At 54.4% G+C, this 17047-nt stretch overlaps 4 protein-coding genes across 4 annotated transcripts; 2 read left to right on the top strand and 2 right to left on the bottom strand.

Moving 5' to 3' along the window:
• Nucleotides 1-397: 397 nt before the first annotated feature.
• Nucleotides 398-1519, top strand: J4E92_002362 (uncharacterized protein; the record flags this gene model as incomplete). Its single annotated transcript, XM_051493767.1, has 2 exons — nt 398-587; nt 636-1519. 2 exons carry the CDS (start codon nt 398-400, stop codon nt 1517-1519), a joined length of 1074 nt encoding a protein of 357 aa, XP_051355446.1.
• Nucleotides 1520-1908: 389 nt separating this feature from the next.
• Nucleotides 1909-2976, top strand: J4E92_002361 (uncharacterized protein; the record flags this gene model as incomplete). Its single annotated transcript, XM_051493766.1, has 3 exons — nt 1909-2271; nt 2342-2707; nt 2800-2976. The coding sequence occupies 3 exons, from the start codon at nt 1909-1911 to the stop codon at nt 2974-2976; spliced, it is 906 nt and encodes a 301-aa protein (XP_051355445.1).
• A 3352-nt stretch (nt 2977-6328) lies between these two features.
• On the bottom strand, nt 6329-9501 carry J4E92_002360 (uncharacterized protein; the record flags this gene model as incomplete). The annotated part of the gene is made up of 2 exons (XM_051493765.1): nt 6329-7508; nt 7565-9501. 2 exons carry the CDS (start codon nt 9499-9501, stop codon nt 6329-6331), a joined length of 3117 nt encoding a protein of 1038 aa, XP_051355444.1.
• Nucleotides 9502-16159: 6658 nt separating this feature from the next.
• Nucleotides 16160-17000, bottom strand: J4E92_002359 (calmodulin; the record flags this gene model as incomplete). Its single annotated transcript, XM_051493764.1, has 6 exons — nt 16160-16194; nt 16243-16455; nt 16505-16630; nt 16758-16773; nt 16833-16889; nt 16998-17000. The coding sequence occupies 6 exons, from the start codon at nt 16998-17000 to the stop codon at nt 16160-16162; spliced, it is 450 nt and encodes a 149-aa protein (XP_051355443.1).
• Between the last annotated feature and the right edge of the window lie 47 nt (nt 17001-17047).

Genomic DNA, 17047 nt, shown 5'->3' with positions numbered 1-17047 from the left:
AATAGGAGAAGTCCTCACTCCCGCTATCTACGCGGTGGATAATTTTTCAACTGATGACGCACAGCATCAGTAAACGAAACCGGTACTGTCCCCGCAGTACAAGTACGCGTAAAGGTCTATGATGGCGAAGGTAGCCAATGGGCGCTCATGAGAGTGACGATGGGACCAACCAGAATAGCTCAGTTCCGCAGTCCGCCTGCATAGGCTGCCTTGAGGCTCTTCTAGACGGGCCAGGCTCATAGTGAACGTCATATCGGAATGTCCACGGAGTTAACGGTCGTTGCTGATATATAAGTGTTTGTGCACGGATGGTGCGGCCAAACATCCCACTACAACTACAACAACAACACCAACACCAACATCGAGCACGTACGCTTACAACAATACGAACTACACAATGGCGACAGACACGAAATTCCAAGGATGGCTCGGCAAGGATGAGGAGAGTGTCAAGGGAAAGATGGAGTGGGGTCAATTTGAACCCAAAAAGTGGACCGAAGACGATGTTGACATTGAGATCTCTCACTGCGGTATCTGTGGATCCGACTTGCACATGTTGAAATCTGGCTGGGGCCCTACACCATATCGTATGTTACAGACTGTGTCAACTGCTTCACCGTGCTGATGGTTATTAGCCTGCGTCGTCGGTCACGAGATCATTGGCAAAGCCGTCAAGGTTGGCAAGAACGTTAAGCACGTCAAGCAGGGCGACCGTGTTGGTGTCGGCGCGCAAGCACGCTCATGCCTTCAACCAGACTGTCCCGATTGCTCGAACGGCATCGAGAACCATTGCCATCGCGAGACAGTAAACACTTATGGCTCCATCTACCCACGCGACGAGGGCAAAAGCTATGGTGGATACGCCACACACAACCGCACAAACGGACACTTCGTCCTAAGTATCCCTGACGGCTTGGATAGTGCGGATGCTGCGCCGATGCTTTGCGGCGGAATCACCGTCTACTCTCCGTTGAAGCGTTATGGCTGTGGTCCTGGCAAAACTGTCGGAATTGTTGGAGTAGGGGGCTTAGGTCATTTCGGTGTTCTCTTTGCCAAAGCCCTGGGTGCAGACAAGGTCGTCGGTATAAGCCGCAAGGCTGAGAAGCGCGATGACGTTCTCAAGCTAGGCGCTGACCTCTACGTTTCCACTGACGAAGATAAGGATTGGGCCAAGCACAACGCACAAACGCTCGATCTCATTATATGCACCGTTTCCAGCGCCAAGATGCCTCTAGATGGCTATCTTAGTTTGCTCAAGACTCATGGTACTTTCATCCAAGTTGGAGCACCGGACGGCGGAGAGCTTCCTCCCATCAACGCCTTCACGCTTCTTTCTGGTGGACTCAAGGTTGGAGGCTCTGGCATCGGTGCCCCATGGGAGATCAAGGAGATGTTGGAGTTGGCGGCTGAGAAGAAGATCAAGCCATGGATCCAGAAGAGACCAATGAAGGATGCTAACACCGCGGTTGTGGACATGGAGGCAGGAAAAGCGAGGTATAGGTATGTTCTGGAGAACTAAGCAAGCAATATGCACAGCAACATAGCTTTATACGTCTGAAGGCAAACATGTACATTCTCTTGCAAAGATTTACCATTGATGATATGCTCTTGCGGCACTTTATGTGTGTTTCTCACGTTGCGTTTCAACAGAATTGCCGCTCCGCCGACCAATTGATAACATCCTAAGACACTCGCATCTCTTCATACCTATATTTTGTGATGATTTGTAAACGCATCACTATGTTATCCCAAATAAGGAAATAACCTACCCCCTCGGCCCGAACGTTCCCCACAAGATCGACATGTGACGTCGTTGCAAATTCACACGACAACATCAGCCTCACGACTCGCAACTATGATCACCAACCGCCCATACTCGAAAGACAGTGCACTTTCTCGCTGTGCATCATGCCAAACACCAAAACCATTGACGTCCCCCACCTCGGCGGCATAACAGCTGCCTACCAAACCTCCGGTCCCGTGGACGCCTCCAAACCCACCCTCATCTTGATAAACTCCTTCGCTACGTCTTCGGAGCTCTATCGTGATGCATACACGAACGAAACACTTACATCGGTGATGAATCTGGTAGCGATCGAGCTATTGGGTCATGGACAAACGCGCGCAAAGACTGAGAACTGGACGTACTGGGATACTGCGATGATGAATCTGCAGGTTATGGAGAAGCTGGGTGTGAAGAAAGCTTTTGTATTAGGGACGAGCCAGGGAGGATGGGTGACGGTACGAATGGCACTTTTGGCGCCGGAAAAGGTAAGCGACCCACGCCATGTCTAATGATTTGTGACACACTCTACCAGATATTGACAGAGGAACTACCAAGATCCTTGGCATAGTACCTCTTGGAACATCCTTAGACTATGAGTCCCCTCGTTCTCGCGATCTAGGCTGTTGGCACGCCGTTGACCCCCTCGCTGACCGCATCACCGGCGAATTCGGCACCAAATCCAATGAGCCTACGCCAGACTTTGTACCCAGCACAGATTTCTGCAACTTCCTCATCGACGTGGGCTTGGGGAAGGAGGACTGTCCCGAAGACGTCCGCGCCTTCTGGATTGATGAGATTAAGAATAATTATCAAGGCGACGAAGGACGTCGAAGGATCAGGATGTGTGCAATTAATCTTAGAGATCGGGACGGATTGCATATGCGCTTGAGCGATGTGCTGTGTCCGGTTTTGCGGTTGCATGTAAGTGGATGGATGCTTTTCTTTTCATGACAACGTTGGTCTCATTGCGGATGTGTTCTCTAGGGTGATTTCGCAACTGACTGTCGTCACAGGGAACTAGCGATGTTGTTTATTCGGTCGCGAACGCCAAAGAGGAGATGAAACTCTTCACGAACTCGCCGAATGCCAAATTGGAGGTTATCGAAGGCGGCCAGCACTTCTTGAGCGCATCCAATCCGAAAGAGGTTTACGAGTCTGTTATTCGTTTTGTAAATGAGTATAGCAAGTAGAGCTTTTGGGACGAGGGCTTTGGGTTATGCATGTTGGATGTTGGATAGACCTTGTTGAATCAAACCTTGGAAGTATTTCGACTGGGTGGCTAGGTAGCAAACAGATATCATGACACGGACGCATTAGCTATTTGCGCGCATCTGTTATTCTATCCGCACCGACCCCATTACCGTAACGCCGACGGATGTAGTGTGTCTCGACAGAGAGAAAGGCTATGTAGTTGATTTGTGATGTTGATGCTTGCGTATAGAGGGCATTAGGTCAATACACAAAAATACCAACCCAGTTTATGTTGAGCATCGGAACAGGTGCATGTTACAAGCACAAACGATTAGGGGTCCTTGTAGGCTTCATCGCAAAGATCTGATGGTCCCATATAGCCGCTCTAAGCAAGATAAATACTGTAGGGATAAGTAATAGCACGTGCGCCATTGGGTGTCTGGCTTACCAACAAGGCAAAGATGAGACCTTGCATCTTTCCACATGTTCTAGCTGCATACAAAGTATGATGCGCACACAGTCGTCAACATTTGTTTTGCAAGTAATCTTCCCCGTTTGTGTATAAATGTGCATATCGGTGTGACAAAGGGTGGATATGTTGAGTTCTGGCACACACGCACACTCACACGACGCCATGCTTTTTCTTGCTGGCTATGATGTAATTCGATATGCGCTCTTGCGATTACCCCGCTTATCCCAGTCCTTCAGCTGTTGCTTGCTTTTGCGCGGACCACGGAGTCTTGCCCCTCTCCACACCTGGCACTTGGACTTAGCCTCCGGCAAAACGGCGCTCATGCCACAGTTGTAAACTTGGTCTGCGGGCCGAAAGTATTGCTTTTGACGGAATGGTTCCAGCGCTGGGTTTGCGGGAGAATTATGGATCTATCTCGATGGCCGCTGCATAGGTCCCACAATAGCGCGATAGGTCTGATCGGCAGCGGTGATGCGCTCCAGTGTGTGGCCATGAAGAAGGAAAGTGCGGAGCAAAGCAATATTGTCGAGAACACCGCCTCTTCACGATCACGGCACGTCGGATCTGCGTGGTCAGCTACCAACAGTCACAGTCTAACAAGAATCAGCATCGGCAATCCTGCGACATCACTTCCACATTAAGAGCACGTTATTTTACCTGTATGGCGGGCTATGGGCCATACAGAGCCCAACCGTCGATGCAGCTTTGGATTTCAGACTCGCCTAAAGACCCATGTCAGCATGATCTCCAGTGTAGAACTACACCGGAATAGCCGTTTGGTAAGCGTATTCGTAACATGCATCTACATACCCTTGTCAACGAGATGTGGCTGAGAATGATCGAACCGAAGTCCCGCCCGCTCGCCTCGCAAAGGAAATGCCATCGGTCCACCCAACACCACCTTAGGGTCTCGCACGTGCGTCAAGATGCGAAGGGCTTGCAAAAGTTGGGCATTTCCTAGCAAGTGGGGAAAGTTTGACGAGCCGCCAATGGGTACAATCGCAGCGACATCGAGACTGTGCTGCCCCTTGTGCAATGCGACGAGCGATCAAACGTGGGTTGAGAGACGACCTGGAAGTGATTACTGTTTGACATTAGCATATCTTGTCAACTGGGATGAGAGTTCATTGGCTTGTCGGAACGCGATCTATATCCATGGACTAGGTACTGATGTTGTTTGCTTTTTGGGCGTCTTAACCTGATGGACACCGGGGATACTCGATGTAGCCAGCAAGTTCTTACAGCGGGACAGATGCACCTGCAGCCGCATCTGTATCTGCAGCGACATGCAGGATGTAGCCGGTATGTTTCCGCGGCATTCGTCCACGCCGCGCCCCTCTCAATTAAGACCGGTTCCTGCGTCTTGCCGTGGCCCTTGAATCGCAGCATGAGTAGGCGTTTGTAGATGCTGCACCAGAATAAGACTTGATATATTGCATGGTGTACTACAGCCACAGAGGAATCCGTTGATGTTCCCAGGTCTGACAAAGTCGTCTTGGACACAGCCGACATTTGCCAGTAGGGGCGACGGGAAGGACACGTTTCGCATCCTGGTCATTTCGGCAGTACTGCATCGCCGTTTACCTCAGCATGTGCCGTTTGGGGAGCATGTGACGGGTTATTGTTGAAGAAAAGAGAAGAAGGAGTGGGACATCTAGACAGTGGGGTGAGTAGTTGGCACTTGGCTTGTTCCAGGGCTTGACGTCAACAGGCCTTCACAACGGATGGCAGGTACAATAGGCGCGTAAGAAGACGGAAGCCGGTACACTTCAGGTACAACCCACTGCTCTGGGTGCCTGTGCTCTATCGTTTGGCTCGCAAATCAGCGTGCATGACCGTACAGCGCGAAGATTTGTTACCGCAGCAGGCAGGATTCGCCGATTGCGAACGATGAACTGACTGCCTGAGCCCATGCATCAATATGCAGGCCTCGATTTCACCTTTGACTTGTGTAGCTGCACCGTTCTCGTTCCAGTAAGACAAAACCAATTGCATTTGGCGCCCAAGCGAGCTGTCGGCTGGGAGTTTCAGGTGGTCGTTGGCAGTCTGAGACAGAGACCTGAGCGCACACAGCAACAATGTCGCATTTATGCGGTCAAGAACGCTCTTGTCCGCTGCATATCTTTGTGCACAAAGTCGCGGTAGGAATCCTTGCATGCCGAGATGAACAATGCTTGTATGGATGTATAGTTGCAAACTTATAGATATATAACGGTACTGGATTAAGGTGAGGGGTAATGCACCCGAACGCACCGAAGAAGTAGCTCTGCCGGCTTTTGTTCGTAGCCATGGCGTCCACCATCGGAACTCACCGCAGTGGAGTTCCAAGACTGCCTTGACCAAGTGTAGACTGACCCTTACAGCAATCAGCGTGTTAAAAGACACACGGGTGATGCAATTTCAGGGGTTAGCACAAGCTGCGGGTGCTTGTACCCGGTATAGCTATTGAGCATACGTGAACGTTGCGGTTTACCCAAGTAGCGTAGCAGATGCAGTACGGTACGGAGTATGGTACGGATGTGATATTCGTGCGTCTAAGTGCATATGTGTAGCCAATCAATCGCCAAGGGGCTGTGGTGCTCTCTAAAGCATAGATGTGGTGAGAGCGACGCCCAAGTCCTACTTTTGCAAATCCAGGAGGTCCACCCAATGCAAGGAGATATAGACCCGTGTTGGTATCGTAAACCCAATAAGAGAAACACAGAGAAACAAGACGTCTCAAGTGGGATGAGCCCGATGACAGCTCTAACAGTGAAATCGCCAAAAAGAAAGATATGGCCGTGAATGGAAGCAAGGAAACATGATACCAAAGAGTGATGCGCTATGATACAGGGTATATGCAAGCAAATGCGAAGAGATCGAAGAGTCGTTGCGCGCAATTAATTCTCCTCCATCAAGGCTTCTTGGTCGCCGGTTTCGCGCCAGTCGCGTGCGCGTTCGGATAGGCGCTTGACACCAGCAATGCGCTCTGCCCAGAGAGATTCCGAGGGCGAGCGGAAGGTGTACGCGCGCTGGGATGAGATGACACCGATTGCCTGCAACACGGCCTTTCGCGAATCCCTACCGAAGACAGCAGGGTGGTTGATCCACTCGAGACTGGACTCGAGTTCTGCGTCAAGCGCATACATGGTTCTGACATCAATGCCTGCTGCAGGAGTAAAGGGGCTATCCGCATGAGGCGAGGGCGTTCGCGCACGCAAGTCGCCACTGGTACTGTGCAATGTCGGTGATGCGGATCCAGTGCTGCCTGCTGCACTGGATGGTTCGTTGCGTCGGTGACCTGGAGGTGGAAGTGGTGGCAGACCTCCTTTTCCGAGTCCTTTTAGAATACTGCGTGTTTCCTTGAGAAGGTGGTGTGCGCGGTCGTGTTGCCCACGCGAAACAAGCGTCAATGCGCGTGTCAGCATGTCTGAGGTGAGCAATTCCATGCGTCGCTGCACGACGTGAGGATGAGGTGGGATGGGAGGTGTTGGTGGTCTTCCAGTCGGGCTCTTCTTTGGCCCTGACGGTAGCAGAGTGATGGCGAGTAACGACGGGCGTGGTAAATGTGACAAAGACCCTTCGCGTAGGATGTCACCGTACGTCAGGTCTGCCTGGATCAGCGGCACTTCTTCAACGCTGAGTGTGCGTGAGTCGTCCTGGTCGAGCGGTCCACCGAGAGCCTCAAGGCCAGACACAATCGACTCCCAAGGGTCCTGAGGAAGCTGTTCTGGTGAGCCGGTGTCTGGTGCAATGGCTAGTTGGACCAAAATGTCTCGCTTGTCGCCAAAACGCAGGTCACCCAACGCGGCTTCGGCGTCTCGTCCGGTAGCTCGTTTTGTAATCTGTAGGGCGCCGCTGATCTTGACAAACTTGGCAGGAGAGCCTTCGGGTAGTCGTAGCTTGAGTTTGACGTTTTGATGCGAGGTAGTCTGGAGGGAGCCGAGACAGCCAGCTGCACACTCACGCAGCATCATCCAGTCTTTGACGTACGTGTACGAAGCCTTGGTGCGGGTAGAAAGTTCAATCATGGTATCGGGCTTGTGTGTCAGTCCTAGACCGAAGGAGTGGATGGAGACCCTGGATTACGTGTTAGCAGTGGTTGCGCGGATTTGTGGGAGGAAGGGGCTACGGACTTGGCAGCCTCGGCGCGGGAGATGACAAAGTCGACGCTTTCAGCATCGGAGGTGGAGGAATCGCTGATGAGCAGGATGCTGGAGAGGGGGTTGCTGGACTTGCGCTGCATGAGCAGATCCATGGCGACATTGGCACCGTCGACGACATCTGCGCGCAGGCTCTTCTGGCCGACGGGGCGGATGGAATCGAGCACCTTGGGCCAGTCTCTCCACGCCTTGCTCGTCATGCCGACGATGGGGACACCACCGCCGCTGGAGCCGAAGGTGACGAGGCCCATGCGGTCGCGCTCGCCCAGGTTGTGGACCAGGAAGCGCAGGGTGTCGCGGAGCAGGTTGATCTTCAAGCCCTGCATGGAGGAGGATACGGGGATGACGACGACAATGTCGACGGGCACGTGGATCGAGGGCGGGGGGCGCGGCTCGGGCACGGCGGCGCGCGGGGCGCTGTACTCGGTCGGGGCGGTCATGGTGGACCTGGCGGCGCCGTAGGACGAGTTGATGGAGGAGAGGCGCTTGGGGCGGCGGTAGTCGTCGTCGTCGGGGCCCGAGTTGTCGTGGTCGTAGTCGGGCAGGCGGGCGGCGGTGGGGAAGTCGAGGCGGATGTCCATGAGGGCGCGGCGCCAGAGGTCGAGCTGGCTGCGGTCGTGGAACTGCAGGTGGAAGGCGGGCAGCTCGGCGACGGAGAGGCTGAGGGTCAGGACGAGGCTGTCGGGCGCGTGCTCGACGTGGTTGAGGTGCTTCTTGATGAGGATGGAGCCCTTGAGGGTGCACTTTGTCTTGGTGAGGGGCGGCGTCTTCTTCTCCTTGACGCAGATGAGCATCTCGGAGAAGAGGTAGCACTCGAGCTCCTGCCACGACTGGCGGTCCTTGCCGACGCGGATGTGGCCATGGAGGCGCAGCTTGCCGAAGCGCGAGAAGTCGAGGCCGTGCCAGTTGTCGACGCGGGCGTGCAGGTCTTCGGTCATGTCGTCGAGCAGCGCCGCCGGCTCGTACGGCGGCGCGGGCGACTTGGAGCGCTCGTAATCGCTCTCGGCCACGCTGGCGAGCGGCGGCAGTGGCGGCGGCGCTCGCGGCAGGTCGTCGGGGCTGGGCCGCCACTTGCCCTCGACCACCTCGACGGTGACGAGGCACGTCAGGCTCTGCTGCTGCCGCGACCGGCTCAGCGTGGGGAACTCGCTGCGGACGGTGACGGTGGGCGCGGGGATGGGGCTCCGCACGCCACCGCGCGGGCTGCTGAGGCTCGTCTCCATCGACTGCACGTCGTAGTCGTGCCGCCGCCCGTCGTGCGTCGCGGCATACTCGCTCGACGACGCGAGCCCCGTCGCGCCCGAGTCGCTGCGCCCGTGGGCCCGCGACTGCGCCTGTGACAGCGACAGCGACGCGCCCCGCTCGGAGCCGCGGTCGCGACTGTGGCTGCTGTCCCGCTGCCGTGTGTGTGTCGTGGGCGGGTATCGCGCCGACGCGTTGCTTCCGGTGCGCGACCGCCCGTGCTGCTGCTGGTGCTGCTGCTGCTGCTGCTCGTCGTGCGGCCGCTCAGCCTGGCTGTCCCACGGCGTGGGCGTGTTGGCTGCGCTGCGCTGGCTCTCGGCGTGTGGCGGCGACGCCTCGTGCTGCACCGAACGCACAATCGTCGACAGTTTCTCTGCGCGCACATCAGCCTGCCTGCCCGCCGCCGTCTGCGAGGGCTGCCTACCAAGGTCGAGCACGTTGCCCCCTCTGCTGCTGTCGAGCCCCAGCGTCGCATCGCACGTCGGGCAGTGCTGCGACTCAAACTCGCGGATGTACTCGTAGAAGCACGCCTCGTGCGACACATGGCCGCACGAGAGCTGCAGTATCCGCTCGCCCCGCAGCGTGTACTCGAGGTTCTCCTCACACACGCAGCACTCGCTGCCGATAAAGGTTCGTTCCCGTCGTGTCCGCGTCCGCTCCATGTCCATGACCCCGGCCATGCCTCTGCCCGAGCGAGGCGGCGGTTGCGAGCTGACCAGAGTCGCGTCCGATCGTTGTGTGTGCGACGTCAAGCCTTTCGTCGTGTGACTGCTGCGCGAGTGCGGACGGAGGCCTAGGAAAGACATGAGCGCCCGGAGCTCCACGACACGTCTCAATCGACCAACTCGACTCTCTTCTTGCCTCTCTTGTCCTGTGTGTCGTATCTGTCGCCCAGCTGCCGGAACAGGTAGAGATTCGTATCCAAAGCCTCCTTGGGTGTGCTGTGGGGTGGGTGAGGACGACGGCGTCCAGACAAACAAAGTTCAAAACCGTTCGACATGGAAGGGCCGGGGCTGGGGCGGGCCTCACTTTGGGATCGCCTCAAGCACGTTTCAGCATCCAGAGAGCACACGGAGCAGCGTTGAAGAGCCCGCGGGCTGGGTGGACCTTTAGGTTAGAGCCACCAGGTACCGGCAAGCTGCGTTAGCCGGGGTATTGTGCCCGACGCGATTCGAGCCGTCCAACACGGGCCTGTCTGCGAGGCACTGTGCACAAGGGGAGAATGCGATGCGCCGGCCCGTTAGCTTTCGTAATTCAAACAGCTGCAGCGTCGCCGCCCTTGGTCATCACCCACCATCGCGCAGCACGCCGTCTGGCTTCCATCACACCTGGCCTCCACTACCAGCCCCGACGACTGCAGCATCCCGTTTGCAGCCAAGACTAAGCAGCACCGATGCATGGCTGCACGCTGCACGCTGCACGTACGTCGCGCCATCCCTGCACGGGGGGCGTCGGAGGCACATGGGCCCCTGCCACGACCAACCGGACAGGGCTTGCGTGAATAGGGAGCCTTGGGAGCGACAGCCATGCGCCACCCCGTCAATCATTCGCCCTTACTTTACACGCGATTCAGTCCGTGAGTTGGCCCATGATGGCGGGCCAGAGACCGTTCGCATCGCAAATCCCCAACCTTGCGGTCCGTGACCATGTCGAGCCGAGTAGGGAGACAGCCCACATACCTGCTTGAGCGCTGGCGAGCTGAATCGAATTAGGAGACATGCAGCCTCAATACGTCAGGGGGAACACACATGACAAACGACGCTTCTCTTCCCTAATCTGACGGCCTTCCACCTCGTCCGCTATACCTACTTGTCTGTCCTGTATCTCCTAAATAGGGGACACGCTAGAAGCTCTGCTTGCCTCCTAAACCCATCGTCCACTATCCAGCGTCACGGATTCAGTACCGAGTCAGTCTCTTCCGTCAAGGTTTGCCTGCAGCTGGGATCTCTCGGAAACACACCACTTCTAGAAACCTCCTGTGAATCCTGCCAGGAGCGACTCGCACAAGGGGAACCTTACAGGAACAACCCTTCTCCGCGTGTAATGCGCGGTTAGTCGTCTTCAGTCACGCAAGCGAGCGTCACACTATGTTCGCAGGCATGTATCTGGAGCTTCTCTTGGCGACCAACTTGCACCGTCGTTGCGGACAGAATTGCAACTTGCTCCTGCCACCCGAACCCTGCACGACCGTCAGTCACAGTTGAGCTGTAGTCAACTTGGTGTGTATTCCGGAGCAGCTTGTACAAATTCGCGTCGGACGCACGACGCTGTAGGCATAGCGGTCCCTGGATCTTCCGGCCCCAGGCGGGTCTTTGCGTAATCAGCACATGGCACGCACGTGGATGCTAGAACGTCATCATGAGTTTCCAAGATGCGGCATCTCCCAACTGTTCAACCAGCAACGTCCATCACACACATCAAACCCCCGGATCTACGGTAAGGCAAACTACCACATGCACAGCTCTGCACCAAAATGTTTTCGTACCAGGGTTTCACAAACGACCCTTTCTTTCATCTTCTTGCACAGAACAATACGCACATTCGTTACCGGATTGGCCACGCCAACTTCCGCGGTAGATTGCCAATACATGTGCTCTAACTGCAGGCTCTGTACAGGCTATGCACAAGAATTTTTCGTCACTCGAATTTTCTCCGCCCTTACCAGTTGCAAAGTCTGCATCGCCCTGCCTTTTTAGCCGGCACATACTCGATCTCGCTTCTACGGAGCGCCGTGCGTACACGCGTACGTAAGTACTGACGACGTAAATGAAATCCATAACAATCTTTTGAACCAGCTCCACATATGCCCTGAAGATTCGCTGCATCAACGGATCATCTTGCAGTCACGTTTGACAATGGCTGTCAGTGTGCGCGGTGGATGCGAATAACAGCTGTGACCACCGTGACAGACGCCTCATGCCGCGAACCATTCGACTATCTGCCTTTACGACCTTTGTCGAACGCTGGTTGCCTGACCAGTGAGCTGTCATTGAGCTGTCATATCGTTAAGCCCCCTTTCGGAGCTGTTCATGTACGCATGCCCAATAGTTTCTGCGCAATGGCAAGCTCAACATTGATTTGCTGGTAACTGCCTTCAATGCATTGAAGACTTGACCTCCTACATGCAGCATTAGATTCGCTTATTCAACACTATTACTCGCGGACGACGCCGAAGTCACTCCCTCTCATCTCTTTCCGCTATTGCTGTTATTAGACATATAAACGTGCAACAGTCGTTCTGCTGAACGAAAACACAGCACTTCAATCGCTCCACAACCTCCGTTCCTCATCTTCTGTTGTCTTTCGGAGCGACCCTGCCCCACGGTCGACGTGTAGTGATGCGACTCATGGAGCTCACTAATTTTGCGACGGTCTTAAACACCACACCACTACGGAAGCCACCTCGTCAAACTCAAGATTAACGGGCTTTTGCGCCGAGATTTAAGCGACAAGATTCTATGAATGGATTCTTGATGATCATGCTCGCTCCTTCCCGTCTCTCGCCTTGTTTTCCGACTCCACTACTTCTAGAAGATCCCCTTTTTCGGATGAATTCCTAGACAGCCATCTCATAGCGTCTTACAGCAAATTTGTCACACACCATAGCTCTCATGCGAGAAAGATGACGACACTGGAAGAGGATGAGAGTTGGGTACGTACTTGAAGCTATCCACTGTTACTGAAGACACCTATGGCGCCCGCATGAGCGGCCAGTGGGAGATCCGAATACGTGGTATAGTCTCAAGACAGCAGGGAAACTTACGACAGTATATAAAGTATGTGCCCGTCGTTTTCCATGTGCATTACCGGAATAACGTCGGTCGGAGGTGTGCATAATGTAGCTCGCATCGCCTGAGAGCCGCTACTAATACGCCTGGGTACCTTCCCCAGATCCTCCTGCAGCTTAGTTATTGACCGCATCCACAACATCGTCCACCCACACATAATGGTTCACGGCTCCGTTGCGAACGCCAATGCGTAGGTCATGTATCCGTGCAGCCTGGAACAACAAGTAAGCTAATGATGCCGACCACCTCAGTGCGGAGCGCGTAGATTTCAGCTAGTGCCCCATGTTGGTTCCCCTGCACCATTAGGTAGCTATTGGGTACACGTACTTGACGATCGTCCATGGCAATGGGCGGAACATCTAGCTCGGCATGTGCTCGCGGAACCTGCTCCGCCTCGTTCGCCCGTCCCTGTCAAGGTTAGAAGCAACACCATCACACTTATGCCCAACGACCCTAACTGCACACTACGCATCAGGTGACGTACGCTGATACGGTCTACGGGTCCCTGTTTTGGTGTTTCAGCTCTACGTCAACAGGAGCTGACAATACACAGTACGATTGATTTGCATCAGATCAGATCCGGATGATCAGCACTGGAACGACGTCCGAGCTCTGCGATTGGCAGGCACGTCGTGTGCGCGCCATCAAAAAGGTTTCAGCCTACTGCTACATAAATACACTATTCACAGGACATATGCGGCATACATCGTAGTATCACACTTGATGCCCTTGGACCTACCTAGGCACGAAGCCTATGGCGTAATACCAGCTCATCCGATGAGTGACGATGGGAGCAATACCCTCAGCTGCCAAGGTGATGACGTTAGCGCTAGGCGAGAAGACATTCCACCAGCAAACTACACAGTGCATGCATCAAGAAAGCGACGAGCAGACCAGCCTCTTTGCTGAATATCGGTCTCGCTGTTTCTTTGTAACTCATGGGTGTGAACACGGGAATAGAAGCGCACCTGGGCTTGCGGCATTTATGCCGTCCCTTGACGGCGTTGCATGCTAACAAAGTGCTTGCTAGCCCCGGTACTTCTCTACCGTGTTCAACCCCTACCCATCTACAGAATATCGGTGCGCGTTGATGCGGTCAAGCAAGGATCGGAAGCTGCAGATATATGCACACTCACGGCCAGTGCATCCAGATAAACTGTGAACTGGGCGATCGTCGGAGCCAATCGTTATGGGTGTCGCATTGAGCATAAAATGCAGGCGTTTGAATATGGCTTCTATGAGTCTTTCACAGTTTAACTTCCGTACAAATCGACATGGTCGCAGTAATAGACGCGTGCATACCCAAGATCGACGGTCGGATGCGTTTGCGCTATATAGATAGCCGACCCATGGAGCATACTCTAAAGCACCAGTTCGGTGCGTACTGGAAATAGCATCATCGTCGCGATATATTAGATTTTCCTTCCGATCGGACCAGCGAGTGAAACGGCCTAGGTCTTCAGCGCAGTAGGAAGCCGAACCACTCGGATGCTAGCCTGTCGATCTGAATCGTCGCATCGAGTGAACTCGGAGCACCCCATGGGCTGCTACTGGTATCACTTCGAACAAACGCGGACGATTTCCCGGTCGCATGCAGGGTCTACACAATACTCATGTACACATAAAACGAGCGTAGATTGGCGAGCGCGATGCTGGGTCTAGAGCTAGGCTGAAGATTATATAAGCTGGTGAGTTATTACCCCATGCATGACGTTATTCCTGAGTAAACCCTCTCGAACGGAAGAGAAGATGGAGGGAACAGGCGGCTCGATCAGAACGGACGGTGGCCCCTACATCGCTAACCTATGGTATCACGATGCCTGGGGACACTCGCGGCAACAGCGAGATCTACTGTTCCTACACTCGTGAATCAAGCCAAGAGTTTATACCGCATTTCTGACTGCATTTAAATATTAAAGGTCGCACGTCTCGGACAAACATCATGTTCACTACGACTCAATTCATCAACTTCCTGTCACATGACATGTAGCTAGAGTATCGACAGCTTGGTACGTACGGTTCGCGACAGCTACTTCCCATGTTGTATAGAAGAAGTACCAACGAACCGTAGGCATTGATAAAGGCGTAATAATCATACGGGATGTGCATCGATGCTTCTAGGCCATTGTCAAACAGTGTACATGATCAGCTTTTCCAAATCCGATTACGTGAACATGTGTACTATTTATGAGTCTTCCCAAGAGAACTGTAGTTTTTACTTGCTCAATATTGCTTCTCTAGTACATCTATCATTTCGCAATGTCTTGAATCACTTCTTCAACTCGTACTCATCAAGATCCGAACAGTTCCACGCTTCCTACACAACATTGCAACCCGTACAAGAAGAGGACCAAGGAAGTTCCAAGGTACACTTGTACCACTACTTCTTCCCAGACACTCAGGGGTTCGCACTTGGCCCCAGCCTGTTATGACTCAGCAACCTACGCAAACTCTTCACCTCCGTAGTCACATCGACACGCCAACCTCGCGCCCAAGAACGGTCGAGAGGGTCAGTAGACCCTAGCAACTTCAACGTCTTAGGCGGTACCGGGCAAATGTCTTATTCGAAAGCCTAGAAAGCCGTTGCGCAACGTTGCGGCTCCCTCCGCCTCTACTTGCCAAGCCAGATGGGGCCGCAACCGTCGTGGTTTACGATGACGACGACTCGGACGTGAGATGGCAGTCGCCATGCTGGGGACTTCCGTCAGTGGGTGGATAATCGAACGGGAGATGGCATTTGCCATAAACGTCTCTCCATGACTTGCTGTAACGAAGATCCTTATTCCCTTTTCGTGTCGATCTCGCCTATACTTTCTAGTGATGACATACAGACGGGGCGGCAGTACGGCCTCTTGACCCGTTCGGCTCGAGGAGGACTGCGTATATTCCTGCTCGCAATGCAATACGGGTACAAGACTACGAATAGAAGAGTATGCGATTCGGTCATAACAAACAGAAAGCGATTGCACGACCACACACCTTTTGGAAATCTATGTGTCTTGTGCGAGGTTGCCATATTGTCTCACTGTGGTGGACGCAGATGCGTTGATCATCATGGGGGAGGGGCGTAGGGCAATCGCAATGAAGCAGCCGAAGATCGCAATCCGCAGCACAGTTGGGCAGAGGAAGAAGGTTTACCCTTGGAAGACGCGCATTCGTGTCCATGGAGACTGATCAGCAAAGGACCCGCAGGCTAAGCGGTCAAAGCTTGTCCGGGTATGCACCGCCTCATGGCCCTGCGTGTCTTGCAAAAACCCGAAGGCTTGAGTGTGGCTCAAGACCATTCAGGAGAGGCTCTGCACCAAAGTGAAAGTTGGGGTAAATACGTGAGAATGTGAATTGAGGATAGGTATAGGAGACAATTCCCTGCAGACGCTGACAAACAAGCCGGGCGACTCGGGTTACAAGCAACCGAATCCGGGGTACAAAGACACGACACGCCAAGTAGGTCAAACTGTGCCGTCACTCGTCGACATCAACTCTCAGCCGTGCTACCGTCGCAATACATGTAGTCATTCCACCTCGCAACTTCAGAGGCTTACTTCTGCATCATGAGCTGGACGAACTCGTTGTCTGGATTGTGTTAGAGCGACACGTGTGATGGCAGCAAACAGGACGTACAGTCAATTCGGCCGTCGCCGTCCTGGTCGGCCTCCCGGATCATCTCGTCAACCTCGTCATCGGTCAATTTCTCGCCGATAGAAGTCATGACGTGGCGCAGCTCGGCGGCGGAGATGAAGCCGTTGTTGTCGCGGTCGAAGACCTTGAAGGCCTCCCGGATCTCCTCCTCGGAGTCGGTGTCCTTCATCTTGCGGGCCATCATGGTCAGGAATTCTGCACGAGGTTAGAGCGGGCGTGTGGCAGAAGTGGGAGGGAGAGGTGCCTGGGAAGTCAATGGTGCCGTTGTTGTCGGCATCCACCTCGTTGATCATGTCCTGGAGCTCAGACTCGCTGGGATTTTGGCCGAGCGAGCGCATGACGGTGCCCAGCTCCTTGGTGGTGATTTGGCCTGTGAGGCATCATCGTCAGCGGGGTCAAACTCGGGTGTCTAGTGCGGAGTGCGGTTGCGTGGGCAGGAACGAGGGCGCTCCCAGGGGGGCAAGGTGTGGGTGGTGCAGGCGACGGAGAGTACTGACCATCGCCGTCCTTGTCCTGCATCGCAAGGTGGTTAGCTGGTGTTGGGTGGCAGGCAGGGCTGGGCGGCCACTTACAAACAGAGAGAAGGCCTCCTTGAACTCGGAGACCTGCTCCTCGGTGAGAGAATCGGCCTAGAGAGCAGTGTTAGCAATGCGCCGGGCTGGGGGCGGGCGTGCGGTCGTCGTGTTTTGCAGGGCGGGGTATGTGCGAGGGCGCGCGGGCGGGGCGGGGCTACACACCATGTTGTCTCTGGGTGGTGGGTGGTGGGTGCGAGGGTGAAGGGTGCTGG

The sequence above is a fragment of the Alternaria infectoria genome, assembly GCF_024043175.1.
Source record: "Alternaria infectoria strain BMP 0036 chromosome Unknown scaffold_3, whole genome shotgun sequence".
In the NCBI taxonomy this organism is placed as follows: Eukaryota; Fungi; Ascomycota; class Dothideomycetes; order Pleosporales; family Pleosporaceae; genus Alternaria; species Alternaria infectoria.
Note: the sequence above shows the minus strand (reverse complement) of the source record. Positions and strands in the feature narration are given on the sequence as shown.